The sequence below is a fragment of the Camelina sativa genome, chromosome 14 (assembly GCF_000633955.1).
Source record: "Camelina sativa cultivar DH55 chromosome 14, Cs, whole genome shotgun sequence".
Taxonomy (NCBI): domain Eukaryota; kingdom Viridiplantae; phylum Streptophyta; class Magnoliopsida; order Brassicales; family Brassicaceae; genus Camelina; species Camelina sativa.
In genome coordinates, this window is record NC_025698.1 from 7,096,093 (window position 1) to 7,111,992 (window position 15,900).

Below are 15,900 nucleotides of genomic sequence, written 5' to 3' on the forward strand. Positions count from 1 at the left end.
AGTTCATCTTACCAACGTCTTTGAAAATAGAACAAATCGACTTTTAGACAGAGACAAATCGATTTTTACACAGAGACAAATCAATCTTTACACATGAAAAAAAAGAACGAGACCGATAACCCTAATTCAATATCCCTAATTCAATAACCCTAATTCAATAACCGTAATTCGATAACCCTAATTCTCTAACCCTAATTCTCTAACCCTTATTCGATAATCAGTGATAATGAGAGAAATCTCATATTGGGGGAAGAAGACAAACCTTAATTACCACGATTGAACCGCCAGACAAGTTTCGGGAGACAGAGAAGATCGCTTCGGGAGAGAAGATCGGACCGCCGGACAAGATTCGAGACAGAAGATCGGATCGGCTTCAGGAGAAACAGAAGATCGGCTTCGGTAATTCGTCAAGAAATTCCGGTGAGAAGAACGGAACGGCTGCGTGAAATCGTCGAGGAGGTGTATCGCGTTTGTCGTCGCCGTCGAGAGAAAACAAAGAAGTCGAAGAATTTTGTCTCAAATTTTTTTTTTCCTTTAACCCTAAAGAATTCGACACCCAATCAGAATGGAGCACGTGGCGAAAAAGACGGACGAAAAACGTTCCCAAATAAGAAGCGTTTTTTCAATTATGGGCCTTTCTGAATTAAATTTAAAAAAATAAAAAACCAAGGACGGCCCAAACCATCGCACATGGTCTTAGTGTGGTCTTATGATTCCTGACCAAACTAGGTATCAACCATGTTGTATCCTTATTATTCTTTCAAGTTTCAATGTGTTTTGCATTCTTCTTACTTTTGATGTGAATAGGAAAGAAAGTAGAAAGGATAAGCAAAAGCGATGACACAAGCAGTCCAGCAGAATGAATATATATATTCACACATCTTTCTCATGTTTTGATTGCTTTATTTGTGTAAAATTTTAAGACGAGAAAAGTATTGTTCTAATTCTCTTTTCTTTTTGGTGAATAGTATTGTGTTCTCTCTTACTGAATAAAATATTCAAGCAGTAGGAAAATAAATAATATTAGTCCAATAGATTAAAGGAGGGTTTAGGGTATTCAGGTTAATAATACTTCCAAAGACTATAGAGTTAAACATTATTGTTTGTTATAGCTACTGGAGTAGTCCGAGGAAGAAGAACATCTTGGATTAGTGTGAGCTTAGCTTGGCCACCGTATTCTTCAGGTAAAGCCTCCACTCCGATCTCCTCCTCGAATTTTCTCTGTTCTTCTCCACTAGTTACTATCACAATCTATACAACAACAACAAAACAGAACAATTATGTTTTGAACTTTGTGGAGATAATAAGATACATGAAGAGAGGATTAAAGATAAAACCTTTTCCTGAGTTGCTTTCTCTAGAAAACGGCAGACAAATTTCCAAACGGTCACGAAGAATCCTGGCATATGCAAGATGTAGCATTTTGCAAGGCGTTCCGGGTAGTAAGACTGGAGAAACCATTTTTATTTTTCAGAAGATGGGACTTGTTTTTGCGTGTAATCTACATTGTTTCAGAAAGTAGAAAGAGATGGAGATAGATCCTTACTTGCAAGAATTGAAAGCCGGTGATCAATCCACGAGCGTCAAGGTTTTTGTATGTAATGTTTGCCAGATCAATAACGGCTACTAACTTCTCGCCTCCAACTTCTTTTTCATTGATGCCACTGAAACATATGAAACACAAAAAGCTTGTAACATAACCGACGAACCAGAAAATTACTCAAAGTGTTTTTGGTTTCAATAATGTTTAAACACCTTGCGATTGTTTTGTCTAGCACATAAACAACGAACTCTGCAACACCAAACACATAAAAGATTAGTTCATAGACACTAATCTCAAGAATCAACTCATAATATGGACTCAAAAAACTTCTTGGATTTTGAAGTCAACTGGATCACCTGAATTCAGATGAAACTACTTAAATAACCAGAGAACAGGAAAGAAGCAGATCATATTAATGTATACAAAAGCTAATTTGAGGTCAACCAAACACAATACTTATCTCCTCAAGGAACAGAATATATCCACTAAAAGTCAAAGTCTTAAACAACAAGTGAGAGGTGATCGATTACTTTTGAAGTTAGCTGGATCCTTAGAAGCAAAATGCTTAGAGGTTATGACAAGCACCAAAGGGTGTCCTGATTTGGTAGGACCCTGAAGACAGACCTTTCTGAATTCCAATTCATCCTTCACTTCTGACTCTGGAATGAATCCAGTTGGAGGAACCATGGAGGCTCTCCACTTTTGCCAATCTACAAACATCTTTGCTGCCTTGTCTGGATCCATTGATCTTGCCACCAAGAACCTCATCAATGTTGCTTTCTCATACCCCTTTCAGAGGAAACAACCAAACAAAAACCATGGATCAAATTTTTTTGTTTTACTAAACTGTCTCTACTGTTAGGGTTTGGGAAACTCGGAGCTGATCAGACTTTTAACCGTTATGATGAGAATGAGACAGAGTTTTAACAGTGTGGACCATAAAACCCTTCAAAACAGCCAAAAGAAACAAACTTTGGGAGACTAAAAGCGTCGAATCGGATTACCTCAGTGGAAGAAGAGAGTTTCTCGACGGATTTTCTCAACTGGGTCAAGGCAGCAAGTTCTTGGCTTTCCTCCATGATCTTTTTGGCTCTCATCAGATCCTCAAAACTCTCTCAGAGATATAAAGAGAGAGAGAGAGAGTCTTTTGTGGTCCGTACAGACGCACGATAAAGTCTGTTGAAAAAGTAAATTAGCTTTGATGTTGACAGAGACCCAAAGAAAGCCACAGGAAGACAGAAATAGACAACGTATTTGGCAATTGCCTCTACGATAAAGTGGATAGAAAAGGCAAAAAATCATTGCCCTTAATTCGCTGCAATAAATTGGGCAGCTGGAAGTTGAACCTATCTCTGTTTTTGACTTTTGTTATTACTTTGACGATTTAACACAGGCTGTGATGATTTTATGACTTTTACTCGTACATCCCCAATCTTTAACTATTACTAACTACCGATACTTGTGCATGTTTTTAAATCTTCAAATGATCCATCATCCATGTGAATTGTGAAGCAGGCTGATCGTTAGTTAAATTACCATTGCATTAAAAGCACTATGACTTGAGTTTAAGTTTCCTTTGTTAAATTTGAGACGTGTCTAACTTATGGAGAGTCCTATCCTATGCCACTAATAAGCCATTATTGAATTGTATAACAAACAACCGGTCTATATGGTTTCCGCTTACGTGTGTGTATATACACTTCATCTGTTCGCTCTGAGTGGAAATTTAGTTCTAACGACTATTATTGTTCGTGACAGAAGAAATGGTTTGATAAGTTGGTTCTTTCTTAATGAAAAATATAAATTGGACTTTTCAAGACAAATAGGATTTCTTTGTAGTCTATTCATTTTTTCATACTTGAACCGAATCTGGATAGTGATCCTAAAGGTGAGCAGTAGAATATGAAGCGCCGGTCAAATTCTTCCATATCTAAAAGTTCATAACTTTCATCCTTTTGTCGTAAATGTAAAAAGCGTGCAACTTCAAATATGTCTCAACCGTTCTAAAACAGTATCAAAGAATCGAAGATACAGACAAAAAAAGAAGTGGGAAAGTTGTGATAGAAATTAGCAGACCCAAGAAAACATGAGTAATCCCGTGTGAGTTTGTGTGGATTGGAAGTTAGAACTCCCAACATACCTATTATAATGCAGTGCCCACACGAACAAAAGAAATCAACAATATAAAGAATAGTAGTGCTTAACAAACCCCGTTACTTCCAAGCCACAGCATCGATGTCATCTCTAGCTTGTTTGTAAAGTTCGAGTCGTTTGGCTAGTGTCCCTCTTCGTTCCATCAGCTGTGGGTCTTCATCCAACATCGCTCCCAGCTTCTCCTTCTGCACCATTATTGATTAAACATTATTCTCGGTTTGCGAATTTTTTCTCAAGCAACCAAAAGAGGAGTAATAATAATATTCTTTACCTCTTTCCTGCCTACTTGAGCGTAGAAGAAGTTGAGGAGCGATCTCTTAGCTTCTCTAACTTGGCAGTAAACAACAGCTTTGGGAAGCGAGTTTCTCAATGTGTCACAGACCATGTTTATGTATGCACTCACGTTGGATCCTGAGTTATCCAAAGTCAACAAACAAAGCCTTGATCTGTCTCAATCATAAGTAAAGGGAGGCGAGAGACACATACCGATCTTTCTGAAGTGATTATCGGAGTAGGGATCTGCGTTTGGTGCTGGGGCATTCCTTGGATTCGGTTTCTCTTTCTCGGGTTCAAGGTGAAGTTTCCTGAAGAACTCAACCGTGAGGTAGCTGGATTCCATGTCCACCAGACGAAGAACCGTTTTCCTGCTTTCGTCTCTGAATCTTTCAAGGGCTTCATTTGCAGCAGCTGCTATATCGCTTGCTAGAGTCGGGAATCGCTTCAGTTCCTGATAAACATAACAATGGCATTTTGAGATTGAAACAGTAAAGAGCTAGGAGGAGTTCTCAAAAGTCAAAACCAAAGGCCTCTTCTCAGTTCTTACCTCTGTTTCTGAAATTGACTTTCTGACCAGCTCTTTCAATACGAAATGCACCTAGAAAATATCAAACAGTAATCAAGAATATAGTCAATTTACTGTAAATTAAGTCTCAAAGTAATGGAATCTAAAATTTTTTGGACGCATACTGCATCGACAGTGGCTTCAGCTGGTCCTTTGAAATAGCTTATGGATCCATCAATGAGCCTTCTGTATCCTTGTTCAGGAGCAATAAGATGTGGTTGATAACCATCTGCTTCTGAAACAACCTTCTGAACATTTTTGGTAGAGAGATGTCGATCAAAGGGAAGTTTCTTTAAGGCTGCTGGTAATTGATGGTCGAAAACTCCATAAATTCGGTCTCCACCAGGTCGTCTGATACAAACAACATAATAAATGTAAGACTACCAACTTTACCGGACCTACATTGTCAAATTATGTGAACATTTTTTTGGCATACATCTATGAAAAGGTCATTGTTGTAATAATTTACAAAAACTGCACATCCTTATTCTGGAAGCTGACTAGAAAATAAGCAAAGTAAAGACTCATTATAGGGCAGCATATTACTCTGGAATCGCCACTATCTTTTGAAAACATTCATAGACTCCAAATTGATCATCAAAATCGCATCGTAATAGTATACCGACAACAATTTATGAGCTATACAAATAAGAAGCAATAACTAAATCACTTACCCTCCATCCAAATGCTCCTTAAAGACACGATCAAATGCCCGGCAGAGTTCCAAAATTGTGTAAAGTTGGGCCTGGAATCATATATTTGGTGTGTGACTAACCATACGATTCTGATGCAACTCTGAATATCAATTACATAATGGTTTAAAATCTTACTCCTGAATCTACTGCAATGGGTCTTCCAATTCTATCAAGCTCTGCATTTATCTCATCGATGCTTTTGTTGATCAAAGCAACAATACTGGGAATTTTCTGCCTGATAACAGTCTCTAAGTGCTAATAGAGAGAAAAACAAAGAAATAAGAAAGACAAAGCCATACAATGAAGCTTTAATTTAAATGAGATCTGTGCGAGTAAATCCTAAGGGTACCTGAGACAAGAGTTTTGCTAGATATTCTGATCCCATTCTACTGGCTAAGTGCCCGTATTCAGGGCTTGTTTCAAAATATTCACGCTCTTTTCTACGTGCAGCAATCATATCAACCCTTTTATTGATATCAGCCTGTGAGCGATTCACAATTCCAACCCAGGGATGTTGCAAACGGTACGACCTTCCCTCAAGAACCTTCATCATATAGATAAAAGAGGTGTCAAAGTAATTTAAACAAGTAACTGAATTAGTTGAGACCCCAAGGTGCAGATATAAGGAAAGACCCTTACATCTAAACAATCTGTTCCTTTGTCCATGATATCAAGCTTGGTTGCAACTCCAAAAGTCCTTTCGCCTACAGATATATATTAGAGGGTTAAGAAAATGTTGTGGAGTGTAAAAAATCACTACCTACCAGCTACTAGGAAACTACATCTAGGTCGTACCTGTGGGATCAACTTCTCTAGCAAGTTTTATAGCGTCTGAGGTAGCAATATCTTGATTAGCTGGAGAAATAGCCAATATGATGCAATTTGGCTGCAGTTAAAACAATTCATGGATAAGCTTCCAAAGTTGACATTATTGTGAGCGATGATGACCAAATGCATTCTTTTGTTCAACTTGGCTGAATAGATTGAAAAATTGCCGAAACCTTCTCAGCAATAGCTTAGAAGTAAGACTGACCTTCTCAACATAAGAGCGGACCATATTTTCAATGTCTTGGACGATACTATCCGGTTGTCCCTCTACAAGAATAATATTCAAGTCAGTGAATAGTTTAAGCACAAGTTACTAGATAAAAGAACCAAGAATATGGCATATCAAACTCTTACCTACAGCAACCTTTGTCAAACCCGGAAGATCTATGAGCGTCAGATTAACAACTGTAGAGAAAAGCGTAAAGTGAGAAATCAAAGTAACAAGAATGAGGTTAGCAAAAAATTGAAATCTTCCAATCTAATCCTACTACGTTTTACTCATTACTGCTGGTGTCAACAACAAAGGAAATTTACTAAGTATTAACAATAGGGATGCATTCCAAGAAATGTGGTATTAAGAACAAACCATTAGGAGAATATATGCTCAGCTGGATTGGAATGTTTGAGATTTGTTTCGACTTCCCAGTAATACGATCAGTTTCATCCTCAATCTCCTTCCGCACAGCAGCTGAAAAGAGAAGAACACTTATTAGTTTCCAGCAAATAGCTTCGTATTACATAGTTCATTGACAATTAGACTTCCCCATGAAAGAATCAATCAAACCTACCAAAATCAGCAAATTTCTTCTTAGGAGCATGAAGAAACTCAGCGTACTCAGTTGTCCCTTCTTCAGTCTTGTGAAGCTGCAACACCAATGGCCTCCTCGTAACGATACCTAATGAATCAAATGGTATCAATTTAGATGAGCACTTAAAGACGACATAAGAAAAGAAAAATAAATGATCAAACCAACACAAAGACTGAAAACGATTTAAGGGAATCAACATCAATGAAACATTATTCACATGGAACAGTAATGAGGAGCTAGTGTGTAGGTTCTTCGAGGTACTAAAAAAAATGTTCATGTAATGTTCCCGAGAACACAAAATTTAACCTAGATTTCAATTCCAAACATACAAACGCCAAAAAAAATTGCTTAACGAGAGATAAAAAATTACCAGATCCACGAGGCAGGAAGTCTCTTCCCACAACACTTTCTAGAACTGAAGATTTTCCAGAACTCTGATCCAAACATCAACAATAAGAAATCAGAAACGTAAGGGGATTATTAAAGAGGCGAAGAAGTTAGATCGGATCTTAAGATACCAAATGTGTTTTAAGTTTCCAATAGAAAAGAGATCAAAACCTGGCCACCAACGACAGCGACGGTTGGGAGAGCTTCCCAAAGAGACATTCCTTCACCGCCATGATCTCCGAGGACAGTACATGCCCTCTGGATTTTATTTATCAGACCTATCAAACTCTTCATCGTCGCCATTTTTTCCTGGAACGTATCACAGATCCAGAGAATCTCTCACGGACCGCTCAGATCTAGATCTAACGAAGATACAATACGGTTGATCGGATGGTGGATTCGAAATCTACGGTGGTGGTACTTTACTCTGTCTCTCTCGCGGCGGTGGATGAGATTTGATGAATCTGGAAAAGAAAAAAAGAAAAAAGAGAAAAGAAGCCAAAGGAGCAGAACGGTAATGGGAAGCAATTTCAAACCAAGAAAAGTAGGACCACGCTTTCAAATATTGGATACTTTTGGGCCCAAAGTGAAAATATTAATTATTAATTAGTCCCACGTTGCGATACGCGTACCGGTCGGTTAAAGAACTGAGCCGGTTCAATTCATGTGGTTATGACGTTTTGTACAGTGATCTTTATTTAACTCTTTTTCAAAATTTGTTAAGCATTTTTGGGTTCGATCAGTTCTTTATTAGGCTACCAAATACTCCAACTGAGTTAGGTTAACAAGAATATTAACTAAGGGGAGAGAGAGTGACACACACAAAACAATCACACAGTAAAAGCTTAAAATGTTACATAAAACTTAAAATGTTACATAAACCAATACCCTAACTCTCCTACTATACATAACACAAAATATATCAGCCAAGTGAAGTCAACTAACTCCCTTTAGCTTGAAATGTTGGTATATACTTCAGAGAAGAAGCACACACCAAATCAAATCGGGGTTCGGTACATGGTTTTCTCTTTCGGCCTTTTGAATCACTTCCCTTAATTTGGCACAAGCCGCAGAGATCAGCCAGTGAGTGATAGAATTGTTCCATTATATAAGTTTATCACGGTGTGCTCCTCGTCATCCCAGTTCGTCCAGATACTCTACAAAAGATCAAATGCGTGAGTATAGTGACATTTGACGATGTATACTAGATAAAGGTCATTGTATATATTAATATATGATATGATGATTACCTTCCAGTAAGAAGTTGAGCAGTGTTTGAAGATCCTTTTGAGACCGAGGGGCGTCTGGTTTTACTATCCTGTTGTCCTTTATCTACACGCATTGCAGCAACTTCTTTCCCCATTACAGCTACCTCTCTTCGCATCTTCTTTGCCTCAACTTCCATCGCTTTCGTTAAAGTTTCAACTTTCTTGGCCAACATCTAAAAAATTCACAACCCAAATATTTAGACTCTAAACAATTCATTTAAAGGCTACAAATAATAGGAGAAGACCAAATCAAAGTGACCTCAATAGCTTCGTCCTTGTCCCTCAGGCTCTGATCTTTTTCATGAGCAGCTTTTCTTAATGTTATGACCTCTTTCTGCAGCAAATCGTATAAGACACCTGGGACGCTATCATTATTTGTTGACTTGTCATCTGATTCTTCTTCCCCTTTTACTGAGCTAGGTGACTCGCCTCTGTTAGTTCCTTCGGCAGACTGGTGGTTCAAAGGATGATTTGATCTCGGTCCATTTATTAGCAGTTTACTTCTATCCAACGATCTGGTGCCTCCATCGAATGATCTGGATGTTCCTTTAGCATGCTTCAATACAGAACTCGCACTAGGAGTCAATGATCTCAGCTGAGAACTTGGTGTTCTCTTGGTCAAAGAGCCATTTGATGTAACTTTTGGACTCGTTTCGGCTCCACTAAGGGATTGTCTTCGAGTAGGCCCGTTGCTCGCACTTCTACCAATAGATGTGCCTCTGTTGCTGCTGCTTGTAGGCCTCTTTAAACTCTCTTCTAACACTCTAAGCCGCAGTAGAAATTTCTCCTAAAAATAAGTAAAAGCAGCAATTCCAAAAGTAAGGCCATGTAATAAAAAGTAGGATAACAATGTTCCCCAGCTATGATTTTAGTTTTTACCTTCAGCTGAGCTTCAGATTTTGCAGCTCGGTCAGCTATGGCAAGTTTGTCGCGTAATTGTTGCATTTCTCCCTGCCCAACCAGAAAGGAGATGGACATAGTTTTTAGTTAGTCTCCGTAAATATGAATCACAACTTGAAGCAGCAGGAGAATTAAATATATGTATCAACAATGACCTGCAGAAATCTACGTTCTTCGAGCCACTGCCTTACAGGCATCACTTTGTCGCTGGCATCTTTCCATTCATTGGCTACTATAGTAGCAACTCTGTTTGCATTTACCTTAGCACGGGCCAATTCCCGTTCAAGAATTTTCCTTTCTTCCTGAAGAAAAGACAAAACGCCACAATTTATTATCAGTACGAGACCAACAAATTTGCTAACAAGAAAAACAGTAATCACTATTACATTCATTTCTTGAAATTTCCTCTGGTAATCTCTGACTGCATTTGCGGCTGCACCACCAGCAAGAACAGCTTCCTCTAACTCCCGCACACTCTGCATAAGCTTTTCAACTTCTGCAACTTTCTGTCTGTGCATCTTGTCTATAATTCTATTTTCTTCCTATATTAACCAATGAATCAACAAAATAAGGCCACCACACCACAGAGTAAGAAAGGGAGGAGATAATCTACTATTGGTGGTCCAATGTAAAAGAATTGATGAACATACCTGACAAATTTCAATCTGTTTCATCAATTCTTGATTCTTATTCTGGAGATCATCAACCATGGAAGCCTTTGCCAATGCAGACTGAACTGTCCTTTCAGCTTCAAGCAAAGCTGCTTCCTTTGATTTGGTTAGACGGTCCAATGATCTGTTGTCGTCTTGAAGTTTAGCAACCTACAATTCAAAACATGTAAAACCAAATGAGAAGGAAGGTCCAGTGATCTCTTGTCCCAGACAGAAGTTGTTGAATCAAGCTATACGAATATATTTCGGATTCAAAGGAAGGAAGATACTTCTAGTCTCGAAAGCTTCAATTCAGCCTCTAAAGGAGCAAGAATAGCTTCAATTGGAGGCATGTCATCATCCTTTTGAGCAGCATGAACCCTACGAAGAGAGGCTTCAGCTACAAACTGAGCTGCCATGGAAGCCTTCTTTTCTTCATTTATCTTCCTGATTTCAAGGTTCTGTGACAAACATACAACATCATCAAATATAGAATCAATAGAACGAAGAAAAGGGAATCAAAGAACAAAGGGAGAGATATAACAAAGCATACTTTACTCTCGAGAAGGTTTTCAACAAGTTTGAGTTTTTCCACCATCTTTCCCAACTCTTCAGTAAGCTTCAAAATTACAACAGCAGAAACGTCAGCCAAATAAAAACTGAAGTAAGACCACAGACAAGCAATATATATATAGCAGAGATGACTAATTTCAAAGTAACCAAAGTCACATCTTCTATAAATAGGAACATTATCATAATGCCACTCTCTAAGTTCAGTAATATGGAAGAAGATTAAAAAGTAAACCTCTTCAACAGCCTTTTCTCTTTGTCGTTCAGACAACCTCAATGCTTTGATTTCAGCTTGTGCTTCAGACAATTCCCGATCCTTATCTGTATATATATACATCAAAACCAAAAGTCACACACACACACACACACGATTGTTCAAATCCCTAAAGTCAAAATCTCATCAACAAAAATCATACTAGTATTCTCGTAACTAACCTCTGACTTCATTCTCCAAGCGATTTAACTCAATTCTGACGGGATCCGAGCCGTGGAGTAAGGTCATGAACTCGTTATCGGCGTCAAAGCTTGGTCTCATCGATCTCCGTCGTGGCAAGCCCTTGCTTCCTCTTCCTTCTCTATAAGACGACGATATCGTCAATGACGGTGACATGAATCCTCTTTCCTCCATTTCTTCTTCCGATCTCAAATCCTCACTTCACTCACTCAAACGAAGAGAAGAGAACCATTTTAGCTAGCTAGGGATTTAAATGAGGTTTAAGGGTGTATGGTTGTTAAAAAGAGTGACGACGAGAGAGAGAGAGAGAGAGAGAGAGTGACACTGTTAATTACTACTACTACTACTGTTTAATGGAGTATCATTATGGGTTAATTACATTGAAGAGGATTAGGGACCATCTGTATTTATTTTTGTATGTGTTGTCAAATTATTAGGGACCATCACATTTTTGTCCAAACATGTACGACAAATGTATATCACTAGAGACCCTTCTCTCATCATTCCAATGAATGACACCATTTTATTTTATTTTAATTGAGTTTTGATTTCAAATCATTTCAGATTAGTTTTTGGGTACTTATGTGTACATATTCTCATGTTTATTAAAAGTATACTTTAGGGGGAAGGAGGGTTATTGAAGTTTTTAATCTGTCGTTGAATTTGCTGTCAATTCATTTTCCCCAAAGATACACAGTGTACGGAGTATGATTGAAGAAATCAATGTAGTATCATCTTTTAGCTTTAAATGAGCCCAACATGTCCCAAGTCCGGACCACGGTCAAACCCAACTAATCTCAAATTTTTTAGCTGTTTACTTTTATATTGTTGTTGTTTTTTCCTCGAGGGTAGGGTAAAAGAATAAAAGGGAAAACAAAAGCTGCCAGAAAATTCGACTTTGGTTCTATGAAAATTTGCAATGGAATCCAACGTTGGGAGCACGAACGGTCAAAGTAAAAAAAACACAAATACTAGAGAGAACTCCCCAGCTGTGCTACTTAAACCAAGTTTGTAAAGTTTTAGCATACGGATACAATAAATTTACTAACAATTGTTTTCTTCTAAATGCATACTATTAAAAAGTTCTTAATTATTTTTGCTGTGAAACATCAATTTGGTCCTGTACACAACAATTAAATAATCGACAACAACACTCGATAAAGAAATTAGTCAAATTACAGAGTATACAGATTAAAATTGACATACAAGGCCCCCGAATTTTAAGAGGAGGGACTACAGAATTATTTTTTTCTCTTTTTCGTATTTTTGATTCTCTCTGAGAAGACTAAAGAAGAAGAAAGGGGAAATTTCCCCAAAGAGTGTAATTTAAAGTTACAAGAAAGCTGCTAAAAAGCCCTATATAAAAAACTGAATTTGCATCCAAATGAAAAGAAGAAAAAATAAGAGAGTGATGAAGGATCAGAAGGAGAATGGAGTTAAGAGAGACTCGTCAAGGTCTTTGAAACGTGCGTATACTAACTCCGTCCTGTTCGGTGGCAGAGCCAGTCTCCTAACCTCTGTCATATACCTGTTTGTGAGAATAAAAATATAAAAATCGTAGGATTTTCAGAGATTCTTGATTTTTAATTATACTTCAAAACAAGGAGAGTGGGTAAGAAAACCAAACCGAATCCAACCAAAAATGGCAGAGAGAAACTTGCCTGTTTGCAGCGTTTGCGATCTTATCACGGACCCCTTGATTACTAACAGCTTTGTTCTCTAGAGCAAATGATCCGCCTAGTATGAGAGAAGAGCTGGTTGGACTCGACCCCATTCTGTCTGACAATACAGACATTGCCCATTCAAGGAGCACCACTAGAACCGAACTAAGGAGGCGGATCCTTAGATTTGGTGATGGCACAATGGCTGCATTGGATAGCAAACGGTCATAAGCGTTAAGCACAGGTTCAGCTGCGCCTTTGCAAGCGGCCAGAAGAGCTCGAGCTATGTCTTCATCCCCAACATCCCCAACCCTCTCTGATCTCTCCTGTAAAATTGTCCACAATATATGTACTCAAATTCAGTTCATAACCCAATGAAATGAATCAACAGCTTAACGAGAAGGAGGAGCTTACAAGTGCAGCTTTCTCGAGGTGAAGGCACAAAACATCGAGGGGTAAAACAACTCCATCGCCAGGGTATACATGAGATCCGACTCTCTTGAGAACTGCACAGGCTTCAGCTATCCCACCTTGTGAAAGAGCTTTGTCAATAAGTCTAGCCCATGTTTCCCTTATTATGCTTGAATCAGAATCACCAGAATAGTTGGCAAAGTAGAGCATTTCCAGACAGATCTGCAAAGAGTGAAGCCAGAACAATAAACAAGCAATGAAAAGAGAGCCTACACAAAGAGTCAAAGATACGAGCACTGAATCTTTCCAATTCAACAACTTGATCTAATGATTTTCCAACTTTGAAACTAGGATACTAACGCAACAATTCTAAGCATGACGTAAAACAGTGATCATCGACTTTGAGTTAGGTTAAGTATGAATAGAACCTACGAATTTACTTAATATCAGCTAAGTTACAGATAGAGATAAACAGTGGCTCTCCTCGTTTCTATAGTTACATCTAGAAAACCAGTTAACCGGAAACATGGCCCAAAACTAATTAAAAAACGAAAATATATATAAGGTTTTTGGACTCACCTCCCAGAGCTCAAATGGGACAGCATATTCATTATACAACTGTGTTACGCTTTTAAGTTCCGAGGAGAGCTCCATGGCCTTTTCATTTGCTGCATTTGCTAAGCTGGAATCATCACTAGAATCACCATCAAGTACTGTCCCGTTCTGGTCAGAGTTCTGCATGGCAGCCGAGGACTCCGAATTGGAAGCTATAGCTTCAAGTTCGTCTCTGATCTTAATTTGGAACTGAACAACTGCGAGTTTTCCTTCAAGCAGATCAAGCAACCCATTGTCAGAAGCACCTTGAGAAGAACCTACTAAACCATCACTATTACTTGCATTCTTGGCCTGTAAAACTGCGTGGCTTAGGTATTCTCGCCTAAATTCATAAGGCAACCCATTAGAGATGAAAAAGGAAGGGGGAGTAAGAAAATCAAGATAGTGTGACTTGAGGAAATATTCAACACATAACATAAAAGATTGGTTTACCTTTGTTCAAGTGTAGGATTGTCCCCTGAACTAATAATAGCACGTCTCTCTGCAAGCCTTAGAAGTACGTGAGCAGCAAGCACATGCTGTCTCTTTGACACATAGTATTTCGCAAGAAGATCAAAGTATTTTGCTTGATTTGATGAAATCTGTGTTCCTGAGTGACCCAGCGGAGATGAACCAGTAGACACAGCCCCAACCTAAGGCATGAGGAGACAAATGTAAGTATTCTTAGAAAGTAGTTGCACTGTCGACCACCAAACCTGACTATTTTTTGTCACGCAGTTGGTGGCAGACTGAGGCTGCTAGTTAATAACTATGGAGGTTAGCTAGTTTAACAAGTAGACAAATCCCTGAACATTTAAGGTTATGCCTTACTTACGTGACAAGATACGATAGAAAATCCTGACACCATAACAATGGAAATAGCTTAAAAGGGCTAACGTGTAAATAGCAAACCTGTGATGCAGAATGACTGCCAGCAATCTGGAGAAAAGGTACCAAATCCGGACCTCCATACTCCAGGAGCTCGTTTTCAAGACCCAGTTCTATCATGGCCTTGTATAGGTACTCCCGGAACGCTCTGTCAGTTGATTGCACACCAAGATGAACAATCTGGCATATATATTGTCTACGTGAAGCCTCGTCTAGCATGGAACTAGCTAAAGATCGCAAGGAGTTGGCAATAATCTCATAGCATTGTTTCCGCTGGGCAAGAGCATGCTCTCTTATGGAAGCATCAAGTTGGTCATTGAAAGCATCGCCAGCAGGATCAAGAGCTTGGGCCTTCTGCAAAGGCAAGCAGACAACAGCTTCATAGAACCTGTAGATAATTATTGTGAGTGAATACCAAAAAAATGGAGTCTTCAAAGAAAGGGCAACAAAATATGAATCATGTATAATTGATTCTGAGTTAAGCTGGCCGTTTTGCCTTAGGGCTTTAACTTTATTCTTTGTATGAATGCTTAATTGTAAACTTCTAGGTACGGTCTATCTTTTTCGTCTATCTTAAACTACATTTTACATAATAAACATTTGGAGTATTCTTTTGAAACTCGATTTAGAAGGCTAAAAGGAATTAACTTTTCTCTGACTGCCACTAAGAATAATAGCTTTAACATACAAAAAAAACAAAAAAACAGAAAACTATATGGCTTATTGACCAACGATCACAAACTAGAACCAACCAAGTGTGTAGGCATCTACTTGAATGAAAAACTAACCTCAATTCCTCAAAACGTTTGCAGACAGTTCGGAGATCTGCAGATCCCGGGATTTTGCTCAAGAAACTGAACGCCTCTCTAGCAACATTCTCCTTCTCTTCACTATCTGAAGTTACAGCAGCTCTCTCAAGACGTTCAACAGCTAAGAAGAATTTGTAATCAGACTCCTTGAAGTAACTTGGGCAACCTTCACGTAGTCGCCCGCTTATATCGTCAACTGTTCCCCTGCCATCTGAGCCAGTATAATACTGTGGCACCCAATAGTATCAGATTCTAATTAGTGAGTCAAAACATTCAGAAATGGGACACTAAGGCTATTTAAAAGGCTGGTACCTCCATCACGGCAGATATGAGCCTTGTTGCAATTTGGTCACCCTCTTCAGAACAAACTAGCTGATGGAATGTCAACTGAACTAAAGCTTGCTTTAGATATGCGTCAAACCCCTGAACTAATCTAGC

At 38.6% G+C, this 15,900-nt stretch overlaps 4 protein-coding genes across 4 annotated transcripts in view; all 4 read right to left on the minus strand.

Annotated features, from left to right (window-relative positions):
* LOC104740168 (CRAL-TRIO domain-containing protein YKL091C) lies at window positions 1,005-2,816 on the minus strand. The gene is made up of 6 exons (XM_010460697.2): window positions 2,548-2,816; window positions 2,074-2,332; window positions 1,756-1,792; window positions 1,547-1,664; window positions 1,338-1,448; window positions 1,005-1,251 (listed from the first exon to the last, which is right to left on the minus strand). Exons 1-6 carry the CDS (start codon window positions 2,638-2,640, stop codon window positions 1,090-1,092), a joined length of 780 nt encoding a protein of 259 aa, XP_010458999.1. The 5' UTR covers window positions 2,641-2,816; the 3' UTR covers window positions 1,005-1,089.
* LOC104740169 (dynamin-related protein 1C) lies at window positions 3,479-7,769 on the minus strand. The gene is made up of 16 exons (XM_010460698.2): window positions 7,429-7,769; window positions 7,241-7,304; window positions 6,850-6,957; window positions 6,648-6,749; window positions 6,416-6,466; window positions 6,267-6,328; window positions 6,029-6,119; window positions 5,873-5,937; window positions 5,583-5,777; window positions 5,369-5,488; window positions 5,213-5,283; window positions 4,664-4,889; window positions 4,521-4,571; window positions 4,184-4,424; window positions 3,969-4,108; window positions 3,479-3,882 (listed from the first exon to the last, which is right to left on the minus strand). The coding sequence occupies exons 1-16, from the start codon at window positions 7,558-7,560 to the stop codon at window positions 3,757-3,759; spliced, it is 1,845 nt and encodes a 614-aa protein (XP_010459000.1). The 5' UTR covers window positions 7,561-7,769; the 3' UTR covers window positions 3,479-3,756.
* LOC104740170 (microtubule-associated protein 70-4) lies at window positions 8,032-11,417 on the minus strand. Its single transcript, XM_010460699.2, has 11 exons — window positions 11,081-11,417; window positions 10,881-10,966; window positions 10,629-10,694; window positions 10,366-10,536; window positions 10,076-10,246; window positions 9,812-9,967; window positions 9,581-9,727; window positions 9,405-9,476; window positions 8,785-9,312; window positions 8,508-8,698; window positions 8,032-8,414 (listed from the first exon to the last, which is right to left on the minus strand). Exons 1-11 carry the CDS (start codon window positions 11,271-11,273, stop codon window positions 8,375-8,377), a joined length of 1,821 nt encoding a protein of 606 aa, XP_010459001.1. The 5' UTR covers window positions 11,274-11,417; the 3' UTR covers window positions 8,032-8,374.
* Window positions 12,233-15,900, minus strand: part of LOC104743311 (nuclear pore complex protein NUP155) — an 8,255-nt gene continuing 4,587 nt past the window's right edge. Inside the window, exons 8-14 of the mRNA XM_010464407.2 lie at window positions 15,442-15,689; window positions 14,678-15,041; window positions 14,219-14,418; window positions 13,751-14,108; window positions 13,175-13,393; window positions 12,761-13,086; window positions 12,233-12,627 (exon numbers count right to left, since the gene is read on the minus strand). Of these exons, the coding sequence (XP_010462709.1) occupies window positions 12,519-12,627; window positions 12,761-13,086; window positions 13,175-13,393; window positions 13,751-14,108; window positions 14,219-14,418; window positions 14,678-15,041; window positions 15,442-15,689 (1,824 nt within the window). The 3' untranslated portion in view covers window positions 12,233-12,518. The remainder of the gene's footprint in view (window positions 12,628-12,760; window positions 13,087-13,174; window positions 13,394-13,750; window positions 14,109-14,218; window positions 14,419-14,677; window positions 15,042-15,441; window positions 15,690-15,900) is intronic.